At 54.9% G+C, this 19,194-nt stretch overlaps 2 protein-coding genes across 9 annotated transcripts in view; one reads left to right on the top strand and one right to left on the bottom strand.

Moving 5' to 3' along the window:
- Window positions 1-19,122, top strand: part of B3GNTL1 (UDP-GlcNAc:betaGal beta-1,3-N-acetylglucosaminyltransferase like 1) — a 121,355-nt gene extending 102,233 nt beyond the window's left edge. For 5 of the 6 annotated variants that reach the window (XR_009560320.1, XM_060290405.1, XM_060290404.1 and 2 more), the window contains 5 exons: window positions 2,689-2,824; window positions 2,912-2,980; window positions 3,430-3,504; window positions 10,498-10,602; window positions 12,217-19,122. Coding sequence is in view for 4 of the 6 variants with exons in the window: in XM_060290405.1 (XP_060146388.1) it covers window positions 2,689-2,824; window positions 2,912-2,980; window positions 3,430-3,504; window positions 10,498-10,578 (361 nt within the window). In the remaining 2 variants the exon portion in view is untranslated. The remainder of the gene's footprint in view (window positions 1-2,688; window positions 2,825-2,911; window positions 2,981-3,429; window positions 3,505-10,497; window positions 10,603-12,216) is intronic. The other variant, XR_009560319.1, reaches the window with a different exon arrangement.
- TBCD (tubulin folding cofactor D) overlaps window positions 15,048-19,194 on the bottom strand; it is a 176,150-nt gene continuing 172,003 nt past the window's right edge. For all 3 annotated transcript variants that reach the window (XM_060290402.1, XM_060290403.1, XM_030843121.2), the window contains one exon: window positions 15,048-15,301. In XM_060290402.1, the coding sequence (XP_060146385.1) occupies window positions 15,287-15,301 (15 nt within the window). In that variant the 3' untranslated portion in view covers window positions 15,048-15,286. The remainder of the gene's footprint in view (window positions 15,302-19,194) is intronic.

The following is a 19,194-nucleotide window of genomic DNA, read 5'->3' as shown; positions in this document are numbered from 1 at the left end:
TACCTTTTACATTGAGAATGATCAGCATTTATATCATTTAACAATTTTCACTGTGAAATACTTCCGACAGCCAGAGGCATAAGGAATCATCTTTAAAACAAAAAGTTACCCATTTCCCCAAACCTCCTGCATCTCCCCGGTTCCATTTCGTGGTGTCCTGAGTGGGATGTTTATTTGCCATAAGATCCATTTCTTTATACTTTGACCACACGTGATGTCCTCTAAACGGTGTGCTTTCCCTCTTTAAAAATGTGGTGTCGGTGGCAACGTTCTGCCTCATTCTTCCCGAAGTCGCTGTGCTGCTCACCCTCAGGGCTGAGCTCCGTGTGGTGACGTTGCTCCTCTGTCTTCGTCACCGCGTGGACCTTCCTGCCGTCCTGCTGCTGAGGGTCCACACACGCCACTGCTCCCCGCCCCCGCCTCCGGCCTGCTGCCTCCTGGTGCAGTGTGCATCCCTGACACTGCGCTGCTTTCCAGAAGGTTCTGGAAATGCTGACCTGTGGGTCTGAGAAAACCTGTGAGCAGCTCCCACACACCCAGCCCTCGGCGGAGCCTCCTCGCAGGGGTAAGAGTGGCAGGAAGGACACACCTGGGCTGTTCTCCCGAATAAATAACTGACCAGCACGGTGGAGAAAGGGACCTGCAGGACAGCAGCGGCAGGAAGGGTCTCACTGTCCACAACACGGAGGTATTGGTGGCAGTTTCTGAGTTGTGTCCTCAGACCAGAGACCAGACTCCGGAGGCACCGGGAGGGCGCAAGGCAGGGGCTGTACCCTCAGGACCCACAGTCCCTCCAGATCCACTCCGCAGGCGGTGGGAGGTGGGGGTCACCTCTGTCCCTCCCACAGGTGCCGTCTCCAGGTGAGGCACCCTGCGCTGCTCAGACCCGGCCCGTCACCCCTGCGTCTGGTGGTCATGCTGGTGCGGGCCCCACACTGTCCTGGTCCCTGAGCATTAAGTGGAGTCCTCGTTGGGCCATTTCATTTCCTTATAAGTGTCCCCAAAACCTTTGGGCATTTTTTTGGGCGGTTTCATTGAACTGTTCATGAAATTGAAGAGAGTTGACTGGTTAAGGAGAGAAGCAATTAAGTCATAGAAGCGGCCAGACCTTTTGCCAACAAAAGTAATTTAAAAAGTAGGAGCCGGAGAGGAAACCGTGGAGCAGAGGGCGAGACCTGCCCAGATGTCTGTGGTCCCTTATCTCCTGCTGCCCTGTGGTGGTAGGCGCACCCCCTGGGGTCCCAGGCAGGGCCTGGAGCGTGGCGCAGGTCCCGCTGCTGGTGGGGACCCGGGGCCCGCCCCATCTCTTCCTCACTGTCAGCGTCTCATGGGTTTGTCAGAGCTCATTTGCGGGAAGCTCAGTTGTTTTGTTCTCAGAATTGTCCTTCGTTCCTTGGATGCTGCCAGAGCTGCGTGTTGAGTGCTGCACCTGATGGTGTCTCATTTGGGCTGGAGTGTGTCTAGCTTGTGCTGAATGGCCCGGACTGGGGAGTTATTCACCTTTGCAAGCCGCAGTACCCGCCGACCACTGAAATTATGGCTGCTCAGCACAACCCTAACTGAGACATTTCAAGTGGGAGGTGGGTGGACCGACCACAGGAGGAGCCCAGCATTCAGAGCCCACCCCTGGGCAAGCGGACACTGGTGCCCAGTTGCGTTAGAGTGGGCATCACTGTGTTGTGTCCATGGACCCCATGCTCTCACCTGGAGGAGCTGCTCCCCTGAGATACCTTGTGGGACCCTCAAAGCAGGTTGCCACGGAGAAGGCAGCAGGGCAGTGGCTGCTGAACCACGGGTTCAACACTTGCCACACAGAGCCCTGGGCCAGACACCAGGAAGGAACTGAACCCACACTGTAGAACGTGGGGGAGCTGCAGCAGGTCTGCGCCTGGCCTAGAACAGTAGGTCTTGGGGCTCCGTGAGAGGGTCCACGGAGGGCACTTCCAGGTGTAAACTGTGATTTTATACAAGGGTGTGCCGCCCTTCCTTACATCAGAGGTTTCTCTGGAAAGGAAGACCAGGGTCAAGTTTGGTCCACTGGGTACCTGCAGAAGCTCCCCCTTAACCTTCCCGATTCTTAAGTGATGCTTTCACACCTGCGCCTTGGGTCCTGTCCCTGTGTCCAACCACTTTAACCTGGAGACAGCTGACATGCTGTTGTCTCCAGGCACTGGGACTCGGGCAGCTGCAGACCCCAAGGGCCGGCCTGGACCTCAGGTCTGCATGTGGCAAGGGGCCAAGGGAGGGGGTCCCACCTGGGGAAGGTGACCCCGCCATCTGCACAGCTTCCACAGGACACTGTGACCCCTTCCATGTGGCCGCTCGAGGTGGGGAGTCACGTCCAGGTCATGTTTACCATGGTCGTAGGTGCCGGACGTCAGCGTGGCTGGGTTTTCCTTGGGCTCCCCAAGCTCTGTGCCTGGTGTCCCGCACGCTTCTTGAGTGTGTGGCCGTGAGCTCAGCACGTCCGAGGATCCATGTGCACCGGCTGTGAGGGTGGGTGAGGGGTGCGACCTTCTGGTCCTGGCCTCCTTGGTTCAGTCACTCAGCCAACAGCTGCAGCGCTGCCCCAGGGGCCCCAAACCAGGGGGACTTGTGGGCAGGCTCAGGGGTGGGGGGAGGAAGGCCTGGGGCGCTTGGAGGCCCTGCCCTCCTGGGTCACGACCCCCAAACCCCCATCCCCCACAGGACCACCATCTGGACCCACCGCGTCCGCTTCCTGGAAGAGTGGGCCCTGCCCCACTGGGCAACCTTCACCATCTGGAATGCGGGCCGGCAGGGCCGCCGGCTCTACCGCAGCCTGACGGCAGGGTCACGGTGCAAGGTGGGGCCCACCCCTTGTCCCACCCCTCCCCCATCCAGCAGCACTGCCCCCACTGCCCCTGAGGCTGACGTCCTGGGTCCTCCCCAGGTGGTCGCCTTCTGCGATGTGGACGAGAACAAGATCAAGAAGGGCTTCTACTGCTACGAGGACTCTCAGGTGTGCTCCCTCCCCACCGAGCCCCATGGTCACGCACAGCAGCCTCCCACACTGCACTCTGGGGTGCCGTCCTGGGCCTTTGGAGTAGACACTGCCCAGAACCTTCCTCCTTGGGAAAGGCCATCTGGGCCCAGACAGCTGCCAGGCCTGGCAGATGCAGCCCTCAGGCTCTTGGGGTCTCCAGGACCCCAGAGGGCACCCGTGCCTGTCCCCACCTGCCCCTGTCCCTGCTGGAAGGTGCTCCTTGCAGGCTTGTGTCTGTCCGCTGCCCACCTCAGGTTAGTCCTGTGGCAGCCATAGGTGGCTGGGTGGAGGTGCTGGAGACCAGGTCCAGCCCTGGGTCTGGCTGTGGCCTGGGCGCCTGTCTGAGGGCATCGAGCTGTGAGCAGGGCAGAGGTGGGGGACTGGGGAGCAAGGTGGAGCAGCCTGTGGCTCTTCTCTCCTCTCAGGAAAGGCCCAAGCCCCGGGTCCCGGTCCTGCACTTCCGAGCCGCACAGCCACCCTTTGTCATCTGCGTGAAGCTGGTGAGTGTCAGGCTGGGGCATGTGTGGCTGGGACAGCCCCAGGGTCAGGAGGTGGTATGTTGTGTCCACCAGGAAGCTGCGGGCTAGGACGGGAGGTGATGACTGCCGCTCTGGGGGGCCAGGAGAGTGATCCGCATGGGGGCAGGGACAGGAGACAACAGGGCCACCTCCAGCCAGGCCCGGGGTGTTGGGGGAGGTGGCGGCGATGGTGCCCCATGAGGCAGCTTGCATTTCCCATGAGAGCTGTAGGGGACAAGGCCGCCCAGAAGCACCTGCGCCGGCCCTGCATCCCCCCAATCCCTGCCAGGTGACTGCCGTCCCAGCGGTTTTCTCCATCAACCCCTTGCCTTTTCTCCCTATTTGCGGCCACGCAGGACAGGTGCTCGTTTCTTGGCTCTGGGCCCAACGCTGGGGTCCTGCAGAGAAGCCCGTGTGCTTGAACTCCCTCCTTCCCTGAGTGGGTCCCGTTTCCTGGTGTGCAAGTTCCCACCACGAAGCCTGCTGGTGGGCTCTGGTGATGGGGACGTTCTCCTGATTTTGAGGCCCTCACCCCCGCCCTGCTGGCCTGTCCATCTCTTCTCCTTGGTTTCTGGGAGCTCTGCATTGAGTCGGCCCTTGGTCGACTAGTGTTTAGATGTTTTCTCCCAGTTGTGACTTGTCTTTTCACAGGTTCTTCCCAGAAAAACTTAATTTTATTTATTTATGCATGCACGCATGCATGCAGCGCTGGGTCGTGGTTGCGGCATGTGGGATCTTTTAGGTGCGGCATGCGAACTCTTAGGTGCAGCATGCCTGTGGGATCTAGTTCCCCGACTAGGCCCCCTGCATTGGGAGAGTGGAGTCTTACCCGCTGGACCACCAGGGAAGTCCCGTGAAAAGCTTATTTTTAACACAGTACATTTATCAATTTTTCTCTTGTGATGAACACTTTTAGTGTCCTCCTGTTTTGGAAATTCCTCCCCGTGGTCAGAAAGATTATCACAAATGCAAGTATAAAGTGTCCTTAATCGACCAGGACTACAGGGCCCAGGTTGGCTCATGTGGGGCGGGGCTGCCCCAAAGGGTCAAGAGGGGACAGTAGTGGATGGGTGAGCAGGTCCCTGTGCTGTGCCACTGGGGACGTGGGATGACGCATAGTTGGGGACACAGGCCACTGCTTCCAGCAGTTTCCAGCCTCTGAGGTTGAAACCTTGGTAAACAGGGTGCCAGGCCAGAGGCCTTCCTGGAGGCAGTGGCTTTAGCGGAAGGGAAGCAGGTGCATGTTCATTTGCCAGCGTTCGCCAACAGCAGTGGGGAACCAAGCAGAACATGCCCCTCACCTCACATCAGGTGCAGACTCTCACCAAGCCTTGGGCTCAGGGAGCCTGCGGCCCCTACGCACGTTCATAGCAAAGGTGGCTCCACGTGTATGTGGAGGGTGCCAGAGAAGGGGGGAGCCCTCTGTTGGTGGGTGTTTTTAAGATCCCAGACCCCCTTCTGCACTGACTGGTGTTACTCACAGCTTCTAACTGCGGTTTGCCGTGTGGCCCAGGCGCCTGCACAGGGGCCCCACCAGGCCAGTGCATCCTGATGGGGAACGTCACCTCCCTGAGGCTGTGCTCCCATGGGGCCCGAGCTCAGACACGGGGGACAGCGGGCGTTGTAGCGTGTTGGTCAGGTGGGGTCCCATGCAGGACCGGAGAACAGGCTGGATGTCCTGATTCTGCCCCTCGCTTGAGTTGCCACTTTGGAGAAGTCACCCAACTGTCGGGAAAACGGGCGTGAGAACAGGCTGACCCCAGGAGCCTGGCGCCAGGAGTGGCCTCAGGGTCCCAGCTGGTCCCTGCATGGCCAGGCCCAGCCCTGAGCTCCAGCCCCACAGAAACTGTGAGGCAGTAGAGGTGTGGTTTCCTCTGCTCAGTTGGTGGAGACTTTGCATGGCCACAGGTGAGCTGAACACTTGGACCAGAACAGAATCTCATGGGCACAACAGGCTTTGTCAGTTTGAATGAGGCCGTGTGAAAATTCAGGTCAGATTTCCATGTGGACGTGTTTTCAGTTCTCTCGGACGCACAGCTGGGGTGGAATCACTGGTCTTAGGGTGACTTATGCCCCCCCACCGCCCGCTGCCCAAAGGTTCCAGTTTCTCGTATCCTTGCCCACCTCGTGACATGTTTGTTCGTCAAGGCCATCCTGGTGGATGAGCGGCTCTCACGGCGGTTTCCGTTTGCGTCTCCCTGACAACGGAGGACGTGGAGCATCTGTTAGCCACGTGTCTGCCTCCTGTGGAGAAGTGTCTGTTCAGGTCCTTCACCCATTTTCTAATCGGGCTGTTTGTCTTTTTGTTGAGTCCTCAGAGTTCTCTATATTTCTAGACTCAAGTCCCCAACTGGATGCATTGGCAAATATTTTCTCCCATCCTGTGGGCTGTCTTTTCATTCTCTTGACGGTGTCCTTTGATGCACAAAAAGTGCTTAACTTTGACAAAGTCCATTTTATCTATTTGTAATTTGATTTCTGTTTTGGGTGTCAAGGCTAAGAAACCACCACCCAATCTAGAGTCATGAAGATTTACCCCTGTGCTTTTTTCTTAAGGGTTTTATGGTTTCAGCTCCTTCATGTAGGTCTTGGACCCATTTTGAGTTGCTGTTTGTGTGTGGGGTCAGGTAGGGGCCAGCTTTGTGCTTTTGCAGGTGGCTGTACACTGAGTGTCCCAGGGCCAGGCAGCCAGGTGGCTCCAGTCCCAACGTGTCACCTTGAGGTTTTCTTCTGTTTGACTGCTTGCCAGCTTGAACCTGCATTATTTAACTGCCACTAAATAACAAACTACAAACTTAGCCTCAAACAGCACGTTTACTTCCTCACGTTTCTGTGGGTCATAAGTCCAGGCACCACAGGTGGCTTTCAGCTTCAGGTGAGCGTGGTGGTGTCTGCCGGTGATGATGTCTCATCAAGAGGCTCGCCTGGGGCAGACCTGCTTCCAAGCTCTCATGGTCCTTGGCAGGAGTCAGACCTCCAGGGTGTTGGCCGAGGGCCTCAGTGCTTTGCCGGCTGTTTGCTCTGCGGGCCCGCCACCCATGGCAGCTTATTCTGTGAAAGCTAGCAAGGGGCAGGGTCAGTAGCAAGACATACGTCACACTAACGTGTGACCTAATCACAGAAGTGACATACCAGGGAAGGGGGTTCCACGGGATGTGGGTGCAATGAGGCAGGCTCGTGGCCATCTGGGGCCTGCCTGCCACAGGGACAGACCCACCTGGCTTTGGGTTTCCTGGTTTGAAAGCAGTTTCCTGAGAGGCCAAGACAAACAATGTTCAAGTTGCCAGGGAAATTGGATGAATGATTATGGGGCTGCAAGGAGCCATTGTAAAATTAAAGTTTTAATTCTACACAAATGATACCTAGCTTTTCAGAGATAGGCTCTCTTAAGGGTCTACTTCTCAGGGACCCGAAGTTGCCACGAAGGGAACACCCCCACCCATGCAAACCCTTCCCAGAGAGCAGACTTTGGGTGGGAAGGAACCCATCCCTGTCACCCACTTTGTTTCCTTAGAGGGTCTAGAGGTAGAAACAAAGGTGTATGTGATTTTTCTTTTTAACAAACAGCAGCATGTTATACATACTTCTTTATTTCGCTTTTTTCACATAATAGTATATCTTGGAGTTAATTCCATATAAATCCGCTGGTGCCACCCAACTCTGTTATCTTTTTATGAAGGAAACTTTCCAGTACGTTTCAGCCAAAGCAAAGAAGCCAGCCCCAAGCCCCAACTCCCCCAACCTGGGAGCGAGGCAAATTCTAGCCTCATTTCTTCATTATTGTTTCCTGAAAAGATTAAAAGCTAAAAAAACTACCATAATACCACTATGTCACCCCAAATTTCCAGATATCCCATCAGTGTTGAAATCTCTCTAACTGCCTTGTAGACATGTTCTATCTTTTCATACTTGCCTGTTGGAATGCAGACCCAGTGTGACCTTTGTCTCCCTCGCTTTCTTACAATCTGTTTGTTGACGAAACCGGCTTGTGGTTTAACGTGTTTCCCGAGGCTCAGGTCCAGGGTCCGTTCTGCTCGCAGGAACACCTTCATCGCTGGCTGCAGGAGCTTCTGAGGGATTCATGTACCTCACTTAAAAAACATCTGCATCCCACGCGATTATATGGGTGTTTCATACATTTATTATCCAGTTACTTATCGATGTACCTTTAGGCCAGTTTTACTGTTCACCGTTAGGAATAATGCTGCCGTGGATATCTTTATATGTGCATAATTTTGCTCAAGTGGCTACACATATGGGATAAATGTCTGAAAGGTGCTGGTCAAAGAATGTGCCCACCATCGGTCGTGAGACCAGCCATTCTGTCCCTGGAGGCTGAGCCAGTTCACACACCCTGCCCCCACCATGACCCTTCTCCAGCGCTGTGACCAAACCTTTCACCTTTGCAAACCACAGGTGAAAAGCAATAAGTTTATGGTTCCAGTTGGCAACGTCATATTGTGAGTAAGGAGGGCATCTCTTCATGTATTCGTATTCATCTTTATTTCCCTTTTGGTACCTTACCCTTGTCATTGGCCCATTTCTGTATTGGTCTCAGTAGTTTTCTTTATACAGTAACAGAAACAAACCACTGTCTGTGATGGTGCAGATTTTTCTGTGTCATTTAACTGAATTTATATCTTTTGCCGTTTAGAAGTTTGTTATTTGGATATAATCAAATTAATTTTTCCTTTTATGGCTTTTGGGGGTTTTATTCATTCTAAGACAATCACTTCTCACTGTGATATTTAAAAAGACATTATCCAAGTCTGGTCCTCAGACTCCTGTTTTTTCCTTATATTTTTGGTACAACTGGAATTAATTTTGTTATAAAGGTTATCATAGGGATCCAGACTTTCTTCTTTCTGTTTGGGTCCTCAGTGGTCCTAACATCATTTGGTGAGAAACCCTCATCTTCTCCAGTCAGGAAATGGCGTCTGTGTGTGTTGGGTATGCATGTGGATTTGGCGCTGTTTCTGGAGTCTTGGCCTTTTTCTACGCATCTGTCATGGACCATTACTGACTATAGCTTTATGATGTTCACCACTGAGTAAGGATAGTCTTCCTTCATTATTCTTTTTAGAACTTTTCTCACGTTTTTCTTGTTTGAATAAACTTTATTGAATTCTTAACACCTTCGGAAAATGGCCTAAGTGTGGCCCACCAGCTGCTTCTGTAAATAAAGTTTTACTAGAACACAGAGGACGTATGGCCACAAAGCCGTAAATGCTAACCATCTGCCCTTTAAGAAAACTCTGCGGCCTCTGTTCCAGAACCGGCTGCACAGTTTAACGGGCGACGTGCCCTCCCCCAGCGCCGCCCGATTCTGTACTTGCTCCGCTAATCCGTTTGGTGCAGAGTGCATGTCTGCGGGCCATGTGAGAGTTGGCTGTGTTTCTGGGGGTCCGGTCTCCTCCACGTCATGCTTGAGGCCTGCTTTCCTCTTCCCGTTGGTGCTTCGGGACCCAGCCGTGGGCATCACACCAGAGCTTCTCATGGAGGGTCCTGACGCTCTTCACGGGTCGTGGGGCAGCCATGTCTTCTGCTTCGCTAGACAACGCCCAGGAGGCCAGGCCAGGGGACACGCCCAGAGGCAGGGAGGGAGGGGTCCCTCTAGGCCTCACGACTGGACTGTGGGGTTCATTTCCATCTGATCCCTGCTGAGGCCAAGACCTTTCCCACATCTGTCAGGCGTGTGGATTTCCTGTGTCCTGATGTTTCTGATCAGCTTCTTGTCCACGGGATTGTGTGTCTTCTCCTGACCCGAGGAGTCCTCTGTACCCTCTGGGTTCTAGTCCTTGTTGGTTTCACGTCTGACCTTTTTAATTCTCTTAAGGGGGTGTGTCCACTCATGGACACATGAGTACTTCCCGGTGGCCCCTTTACAAGCCCAGGTCTGTGGCTGGGCTGGCCCTGAACCCACGTGTATTTCCTTTGAAAACTTGGAAGCAGAGAGAGAATGGGAGGAGAAAACGGGGGCTAAGAACAGACAGCAGGTAGAGGACAGAATGTGGAAATTTCAGGTGTTTTCCAGGTAGAATGGTTTTCATTTAAATACTTCTAGCAAAGCCCAGGTAACAGCAGTAAGAGGAGCAGAAACAGCCCAGGACAAGGGTGATTCCCTGTGTTGGGCCCAAGGACAGACGGATGACACCCAACAGGAAGGAGTGTGGTGGTCAGGCAGCCCCTCCCACGTCCTGGCAGAGAGGCCCCCGCTTTGTTGGTTATGGAGGCAGGAGGGGACCTGGCAGGTGGCGCTGGGACAAGGGACAGGAGCCTGCAGATGTTTCCTGAAACCCCGCCGTGGCCCCGCACAGGAGGGCGGCCGAAGCAGCACCAGTGCACGGGCCCAGCTGAAGAGTTTGGGGACCCACCCCCAAGTCCCGCACCAACAAGGGTACAGGGAAGACGTGGGCAGGGACTGCCTCCTGTCTCGGCCGTGGGGGTGGGTACGGAGCAGGAGGCGGGAGCTGGCTGTTGGGTCACAGTTTCTGTCCCCAGGGCTGCCTCCCACCTGTGGCCCTGCAGAGGCCATGGGGGTGGGGCAAGGGGGCCACCATGGAGACCCCAGGACCAGCCAGGACAGGGGAAGCTGGCTCTGCCTTGGACCAAGAAATGAGCGGAAGGGACTGCCCATGAGCCTCACCTCCTCCCCCCGAGTCCCCGCGGGGGGCCAGCTGCCTCGTGCGGGGAGGGGCCGAGGCCAGGCTGGTGGAGGCACCTCAGAGGACCCCCTGCCCCCAGCCTCCCTGGTGACCTATGGGACATTGTGGCCAACTGCCAACAGGTTCCCTTCCGGCACTTTTCTCCTTCTGGACCCTCTCCTTTTAGCAGTGGAGCCGAAGTTCATAGTGGACCACCTAACAGGTGGCCACAGGCAACCCCAAACCCCAGGCCCCCAAGGGAGGCTCTTGGGGTCCCCAGTGCAGGCCAGGGGAGGCCTGGATAGAGCCAGACCTGTCGCTCCTCCCCCAGGACCTCACAGGGGGCGCATTTGAAGACAATCTGAGGTCGCTGCACCTGCAGGAGGGCCGGGATTTCCTTCACTTCAGCTGACAGACCCATGGCAGCTGCTCCCAGGTATGTACGAGGCCCCCAGCAGCCGCAGCCCAGGGTCGAGAGCAAGGAGGGAAGGATGGCCCCGTGGCCCCCAGTGGGGAACGTGCCCGGTGGAGGGTGGCACCCAGATGCCCCTCAGATCCCCTTCACCAGGAGGGCGCGTCTTAGTGTTCTTATCGGGTGTGGTTTACGTGTGGTAAAGCACACAGCCGTGAGCACAAGCCTGAGGGGTGTTGTCCACACCCACCGTGTATCTCTGACACGTGTCCACACGTGTGTACAGATACCACAGACGGAGACATGGAGCAGAGGGCGTGGCCGCACAATGCACCCTCCCCAGAGAGCCTCCCCCGTGTCTGTGGCAGACGTTCTAGTCACTCGTTCTAGTCACTGCACGGCTCCCCAACGCCTGCCTCGTTCCCAGCTCTGGCCACTGTGGAAAGTCTGGTCCGTGTCTGGGTGGGTGGCTGGCTCCATCCATGTGGGGGGCCGCATGTGTGAGAGACATGGAACTAGACAAGGCCCACCCTGGGGACAGGGGCTGCGTGCTCACGGCTTGTCTGGTGGGGAGCTGACCCCTCACCAAGCGCAGCAGAGACCTGCGGGCGGAGGGGGAGGCCCCGCTGTGCCTGGCGGGGGGGCCGTGGGCGTGAGCGGTCAGGGGAGTGAGTCTCCTTCTCCGATTGGTCCTAAGTTGGATGTATGGCTAGAACTGGGGAAGCTGGCAGTTGTGACCATGTCCTGGCCATTGGGGACCAGTGGCTACACAGTTCTATGTTGGGACACGATCTGGAATTGTCCCTTTGTGCATCTGGTCTCTCGGTCCCAGGAGGCCAATGGCTTTTCCCTAAAGGTGACGCACGGCTGCTACCCCCGGGGGCCTGTCTCCTTGATCCAAGAACAAATCATTGACGTGTTGAATCATTGGTGCCATTAATGCTGGAGTTGAGTGATGATTCCCACTGATGGGAGCCCTGCCCTAACTTCATGTGAACAAGGCAGTAACTCCTGGGTCCGAGTAGGGTCAGGGGGCTTGAACAATCAGGAGTGGCCTCATTGTGGAGTCATGTCTGAGTCAGAATTCCCCGCCTTGGTGATTTAAAAGCATCAGGGTCTCTGCATGCAGAGTCTCGGAAGACCCTTCCCAAAGCACACGAGGTGTTGGTCAGAGGCAAGAGGATCAGTGTTCTGGCTACAGGACCTTCTAAAAATGCACGTTTATTTTTATACTGTATGCTACTATTGTCCGTGAAAAAGAAATTCTACGTGCTTTTAAAAATCTACATATTAGCCGTTATTCTTTTTGTTACATGGTCGTTGTTTATAGTTTTCTCTGCCCAACATTGTCTTTTGCACCTGCATTCACCTGGCAGCAGGAAAATGATCCCTAAGCTTTATCCACTAGAATCTGCCCCCAGAATCTGCCTGAAGATACTTCTGTCATCACAACTGGGAAGGGGGTTTGCTACTGGCATCTAGGTTGTTGCTAAACATTCTGCAACACACAGGACGGTCCCCACAACTAAGAATTATTCGACCTCAAATGTCAACAGTGTCAAGATTGGAAACCATCAGTGGCATTAAGGAGGTTTGTTTTATCTGTAACGACCTATTTTGTTCTTCCCTGAATGACAGCTGTACTAGCTTCAGTCCAGCCGAGGCGAATGGTTTTCTCTCAGCTCGATGAGGATCTCATTCCAGTGTTAAGTCCACTGTTGCCATCCAAGAGGGGCAGCTGCCCGGACCACCCAGTCTCCCAGCAGTTCTGCTGCAACGTGTCCAGACGTGAGCTTGTCCTGTTTGGGATCTTGCTTCTATCACCAAGTATGTGGCACCGTCTCCCGAGACCCCAGCTGCACACAGGGCAGGTTCTCTGGTGTCTCTTGACTTTGTTTTCATATTTGCCAGTTGTTTTTCTGGATAAAACTCCTTCAGATCTTCCAGTTTCCCAATTCTCTCTTCAGCCATGTCTAGGTGGTTGTTTAATTCATCCATTGAGCCTTTTCCCCCCTAATTTCCTCTTGATAATTTCTAACCCTTTTCAAAACTGAATTCATTTTATATTTTGTGTCTTTTGGGGTCTGGTTTTATTAAGGTCTTGCTAATGGTGCCTTGTTTCTTTGTGCATTTTGTGCAATTTGGGGATGTGAGCTTATGTTCTTCTCTCTGTAGGGCTCAGCCTGCGTCCTTCCAGAGAGGGTTTTGTTTGCCTCCTCTGCCCAGTGTCTGTCAGCACCACTGGTTGGGGGCCATTGTGATCACATTCCTCTCCACTAGCACTGGGCAGAGACCAAGACAGATGTGCTCCTGTGGGGACCTACTTCTCACTCTCCTTGCTGCTGAGGGTACAGCTATTTAGGGCCCCAGCTGTATGTGGGGTCTGCTACGAGATTTGGCCCTGGGCCTTATGCTGTCACATCCACACTTCCCAGCCAGCCTCCAGGGCTCAGCAGACATGGATCCTGGGGACGCCAGGGACCTGCTCACTGGGATGGTTCACTCTGTGTCTGGGACATGGCCATGTGCTCACGGCCACACCGCTGCCCTCACGTATCCTGTTTCAGGCACGAGGCTCCTTGCGGCTCTTCAGACCCACCCACCTCACTCCCACTGGGGCCACAGGTGCCCTTCTCTGCCCCTGGGGGGGTGTCTCCTGACCACTCCCTCTACCAGGTGGCAGCCCAGCACTGTCCACCCACCCCGAATTGCTTCAGACCACTGCTTTCCACGATGTCCACCTCTGCTGTTGTCTGCTTCTGGCCACGTCGTCAGTCATGAGGGGCGACTCCCCACAAAGCTGTCACCTGGACCCAGATGGGCTCCAAATGAAGGAGGAGGTTCCCAGCCACCAGGTGCCTGATGAGAACAGGTGCTGACCAGTAGGATCTGACATGGCCGAAGGTGTGCAGGGGCAGCTGGACACTGCCGGCTTTGTTGGTTTTCCTCGGGTTGCAAAGGTAGACCAGCAACGGAAGAAGAATTGCTTCATGACACAGTATCATCAATGTGGTAAACTGGCCTGTCTCCACGTCTCAGAGACCATGACTCTGGAATCTTGGTGTTTTTTAAAAATTATGCTAAAAACATTTCATTTTATTCCTTCTCAAAAGCTCCTTGTTTGGTTTTCTCAGCCAAGGTCTAGGTGCTGCTCTGTGGACCCTGCCTGCTGCAGCGATACAAGTGGGGCCTCCTGTCGCCACCCTGCAGGACCACGTGACAACGTCCACCAGCTATGGGGCCTCTGGCTGTTCTTCCATTGAAAATGGAAAACTCTCTACTTATTTTCAAGAGGAGACATGTTTTAAGGCTTAAATGAAATTAAAGTTAAAACCTCACGCAAGACTAACATGGGCTTCCACTCTCAGGGAAGGTCAGCGATCCTGGCATGTCCACTGGCTCAACTGGAGCAGGAGAAACTCACTTAGCAAAGGCAGCAGGAAAACACGTCTCAGGATTGTACCAACAACACCTACCGTGGCCTCCAGCCGTGGACCCGTGGGCGCGCACATCCCAGGCGAGGCAGTCTGTCCCGTGGCCCAGGTGCAGGAACACTGTCCTGGGCCCGTGGCTGGACGACTTCACCTCAGATGTTCTACTTGCCCGTCCACATCTGTCCTGCATCCAGACCTCAACCCGTGAAGCAGCAGGTGGAAGGGTGGGGATGGACCAGGAGCCTGCCACACAAAGGCTCCCGCAGGAGGTGGCCTGACCCCTCAGCACTGAGACTGGCCATGCAGGTGCTCAAGTGGGGAACCTTTACACACATCGGCCTCACTGGCCCCTGGACAGGCCAGCATGAGTGCCAGCCCATGTGGACAAAAGCAGCCTGTCTTTGCTTCAGAAACCCTGAGTGTGTACCCCATTCTGGACAAATGAAAAAAAAGGTTCAGACAATGTGGTTCTTCTCCCATCACCAGAGAACCACTTCCTGGAGGCCACATGTCGGCAGATCTATGAAGCCACTGACCGTGCCCTGCTTCCGTTGAGGGTTTGAGCTGCTGTCACAAGTCCCCTGTGTGGCTGAACTGGTCCTGGTGGGATTCTGAGAACACCGGTTGGCTCTTTCTGACTGAATGAAACTGCACGAGGGCAGGTGACGTGCGTGCGACCGCCATGCGCGCTGGGCACTAGAATGGGGTGAGGAAGGAAGACAGCCCCCACCCGCGCTGCAAGAGAGACCCGGAGGCGGCGCTCAACGGCACCCACCCCCACCCCGAGGCATGGCACCTTCTCTGCCCCTGCAGCATCTGACATGTAACGTGAGTCACTCAGAGCTTGTGAGCGGCTACGAGCAAGCCCAACAAGGCCATGGTGGACGTGGCGACAGGACAGCACACGGGAGGCTGCAACCGGCCTGTCCCCCCCGGGGCCACCCCTCCCAGCGGGTCTCGGTGCCGGAGCCTACAACCCCCTCTGGTTCCAGCTCCCCCACCGGCACCAGTGTCAGGCACAGGCAGATACAGAGCTGCTCAGCACGTGATTTTATAAGTAAGACACAGGTTAGAGATAGGACAAATGCACCAACAGCCCAGGTCACTGTGGCACAGGATGCATGGAAGGAAATGCCACCTCCAGGTGACGAACTCCAGGTCCCTCACACGCACCAGCCAGACCGCCGCCGTCCGTCCAGGTCTTCCATGCCGACCATGCCCGGGCTCCTCCTCCCAGGCAGGCAGAGGCAAGGACTCAGCTTCCCGGACTGGCCTCAGCGGACACTGGGCTGCGGAGGACACATGACAGGGTCAGGCCGGTCAGCGCCGTCTCCCCAGCCCTCCCTGGGTCACGCTTCCTGCAGGAAACTGCATCTGTGCCGCTTCCCCGAACGTGCCAGGAGCCCCGTTGCCAACATAACCTCTGGGCAGCAAGCAGGTGGGGAGGGTGACTATACTGTTCCCCCAACTTCACCCATCTGTGCGATATTTTCCTAATGTAGAAAGCACGTTTCCTTAGGAAGCCAGTGTTGTGTGTGGCCGTCACACAAGGAGAGGGGAGAGTTGACACTTGGCCTGCCATCCCTGTCACCTACAGTGTCACCTGGGGGCCGACCAGAGCTGCCCTCAGCCCGCATCTGAGGGGGTCCTGCAGGGGCCCCAGAGAAGGGCCAGGCAAGGCAGACACTAGTACAGCATGATCGGGGGGGAGGAAAGGGGGAAAAAGACATCACCTCAGAAATAACTTAGCCACAAGGAGAACAGAGAGTTAAGAGCACAGTGAAGAACTGAAGGACAATGAAGAGAGAGGCGGCTGAACGGAAGGCAGGCCATGACCATCTGGGCCCTGGGAAGGAAGGGCACCGCAGCCAGAGCCCTCCGCCCGGTGCCGCCCGTCCTGACTGCCGTACGTGGGGAAGGAATGCTGTCCTGATGGGCAGTCACTAACAAACAGCAGGAAAACTGCAGGAAGTTAACAGAAAGGGAAGTGAAATGGTAAAAATGTCGTTAACCGGGCTTCCCTGGTGGCGCAGTGGTTGAGGGTCCGCCTGCCGATGCAGTGGACGCGGGTTCGTGCCTCGGTCCGGGAAGATCCCACATGCCACGGAGCGGCTGGGCCCGTGAGCCATGGCCGCTGAGCCTGCGCGTCTGGAGCCTGTGCTCCGCAATGGGAGAGGCCACAACAGTGAGAGGCCCGCGTACCGCAAAAAAAAAAAAAAGTCGTTAACCAATCCAAACAAAGACAAGAAAGGAGCAAAGAAACAAACAGGGTTGAACAGAAAATGGAAAGATGGCAAACGAACCCAGCAAATCCAAACTCACACATTAAATGTAAGTGGACAAAACACTCCAATTACCAAAAACGGTTAAACTGGATTAAAAAGAGATGAGGCCTATCTACTGTTCATAAGAAACACATTTAAATGTAGGAACACAGAAATTGAAAGTGAAATGATTAAAAAAGATAAACTACATAAACACTGATCAAAAACTGCGCTGTGGCTCTATTAACACGAGACAAAGGGACTTCAGCCCCTCCTGTGGTTTCCCTGAGGATGAGAACAAGAACCGGGAGGGGCTCTGCCTGGGACCTGCTGCTGCAGCAAACACCCTGTGCTCTGGTTACTTAGCTCCTGTTCCCCCAACAAGGCTGCCTTCAACAAAAAAGTACAAAATACAACAAGAGGCAAGAAAAAGCAGTCTGAAGAGACAGTGCAAATGTAAGAACCAGACTCAGAAATGGCAGAGACGTTGGAACTGTCAGACCAGGAATTTGAAACAGCTGTGATTAATATGCCAAGGACCCTAGTGGACAAAGTGGCACCACGCAGGGACAGACAATGTAAGCAGCGGTGGAAGCGCTGGAGACCACAAACACTGTAACTGAAACGGATGCCTCGGACGGGCTTGTCCTAAGACCAGATGTGGCCAAGGAAACAATCAGTGAACTTGAAGACAGGTCAACAGAAACTTCCCAAACTGAAAGGCAAAGAGAAACAAAAATGAAAAAAAAAAAAAAAGAATATCCAAGAACCGTGGGACAGTTACAGAAAGATGTGCAACATCTCTGCTCCAAAAACCATAAAACACTGAGGGGGTCCATGCATGGACACACCATGTTCATGGTCAGAAGACTCAGAGCAGAGACATGACTTCTCACCAAATCGACCTTCAGGCTGCAGGCAACCTTGGCCAAACTCCTGAAGCACAAACTGAAAAGTTGATTCTACAGGTGGGGTGGGAACCCAATGGCCAGGAAGAGAAGACAATCATGGAGAAAAAAGGACCACAGGATTGAGACAACTGGGCACTGTGACCCACTGTGAGACCTAAACCCTGCCTGCATCTCTAGGACTGAGACCTACATCTGTATCTGTAGGACAGGCTGCGCTGGCTCACGGATGGACAGAGAGACCCAGAGAACAGACAGTCCAAGAGTAGAGCCACATGTGTGGCCTGACGACACGACGTAGCGAGAAGGGAGCTGGGTCAGCTAGATCGTGAGTCCAAACGTAAAAGGTAAAACAGTAAAGCTTTTAGAAAGAAACAGAGAATGTCAACCTGGAGGAGATCAAGATACCCCAAACAGGACCACGTTAGGTCTAAGGACAAGAAGGCCATCCCTGGAGGAGAGGACATTGGCAGGACGTGCGTCCAGAACAAGGTCCCTGAAGACAAAGTATAAAAAGACGGACAACCCGGAGAGAACATGAAAGATCTGACACATGACGAAAGACAATGTCCAAATGGCTCAGATCTCAGAAAAGGTGGTCACACTCCCGTCACCAGGGAAACCAGGGGGCCTACATCCTGGAGCTGCCACAGTGGCGCTAAGCACACACGTTGCCAGGGAGCACCCATCACTTTGGAATCTGCTTGTCAGCATTTCCCACCGTGAGTCCTCTGCCAGGTGAGTCCACCGGAAATGGGAACCAGTGACCCCCGCAGCCTGAGGCTCACGTCGGGGGTGTTCAGGGCAGGCAGCTGGGTGCGTGGAGACCTAGAACCACGCACTACAACCGCCATGCACTTCTGCCCGGACGTCCTTCCTCAACAGGAAGCTCTGAAACAGCCTCTCCAGAGCGAGGGTTCAAACCCAAGGCCAGAGGGACACAGCTGATGGGAACAGGAGGAGGGCACGCCCACTCGCCAGGACCACAGTCCGTGTTGCTGTGACCCACTCCAGCTCCTGCAGGACCCACAGACTGACGACAGACCGAATTCTGATTCTCTGCCAAGAACACACAAAACACAAAAAGTCTCAAGTCTCCCACAACCTGCAAGAACAGCTTGTGGCCCTCGAGCTCAGAAAACCGCAGCTACAACGCACACACCACACTTGCCGTGGAGGACGGCAACTTCAGCAGACACCAGCCGGCCCTGGGCGGCCCTGGAGGTGACAAAGTCCCAAGTGGGATGGGTGTCCTGGGGGCAACCGACACGGCGGAAGGCTGCTATGCTGCTCTGAGGGTGAGAGAGGCCAGGGCGCTCGGCAGAGGACTGGTCCTGGGTGCCATGCTCCACAGGACACACGTGAGACGTGCCTGGCCGGAGAGAGCGTGCTGGCGGGGGCGGGGCAGGGGACAGGGCAAGCGGGAGCAGCAGCAGAAACACTGCCCCATCGCTTGGGGTGCCCCCAGGCTCAGCCCACAGGGAGGAGCTGGCAGTGGGCACACAGTCTGGCTTGCAGGGTGAGGTTGGGGGCAGGTGGGAGAGGAGAGTGGAGGCCTCAGCTCTGCTCCCGTCCCACGGCCCTGCCAGGGCCGCCTCCCTGGGGTCCTGAAAGCCCTACGTGGACCGTGACATGGAAAGCGAGGCAGGCAGCATGGCCTGGAATGTTCTAGACCCTGGAATTCAAGGAGGGAGCTTGTTGGAGCTGCATTTGGAGGCCTCACAAAGAAGGGGCCCCGGGGAAATCAGTGAAGTTGGAGCACACCCTCACAGCATACACAAAAACAAACTCAGAATGGTTTAAAGACTTAAACATAAGACACGACACCGTAACACTCCTAGGAGAGAGGATAGGCAAAACATTCTCTGACATAAATTGTACCAATGTTTTCTTAGGTCAGTCTCCCAAGGCAACAAATAAAAAAAAAAATAAACAAATGGTACCTAATCAAATTACAAGCTTTTGCGCAGCAAAGGAAACCATAAAAAAAAAACTGAAAAGACAACCTAT

The sequence above is a fragment of the Globicephala melas genome, chromosome 20 (genome assembly GCF_963455315.2).
Source record: "Globicephala melas chromosome 20, mGloMel1.2, whole genome shotgun sequence".
In the NCBI taxonomy this organism is placed as follows: domain Eukaryota; kingdom Metazoa; phylum Chordata; class Mammalia; order Artiodactyla; family Delphinidae; genus Globicephala; species Globicephala melas.
Note: the sequence above shows the minus strand (reverse complement) of the source record. Positions and strands in the feature narration are given on the sequence as shown.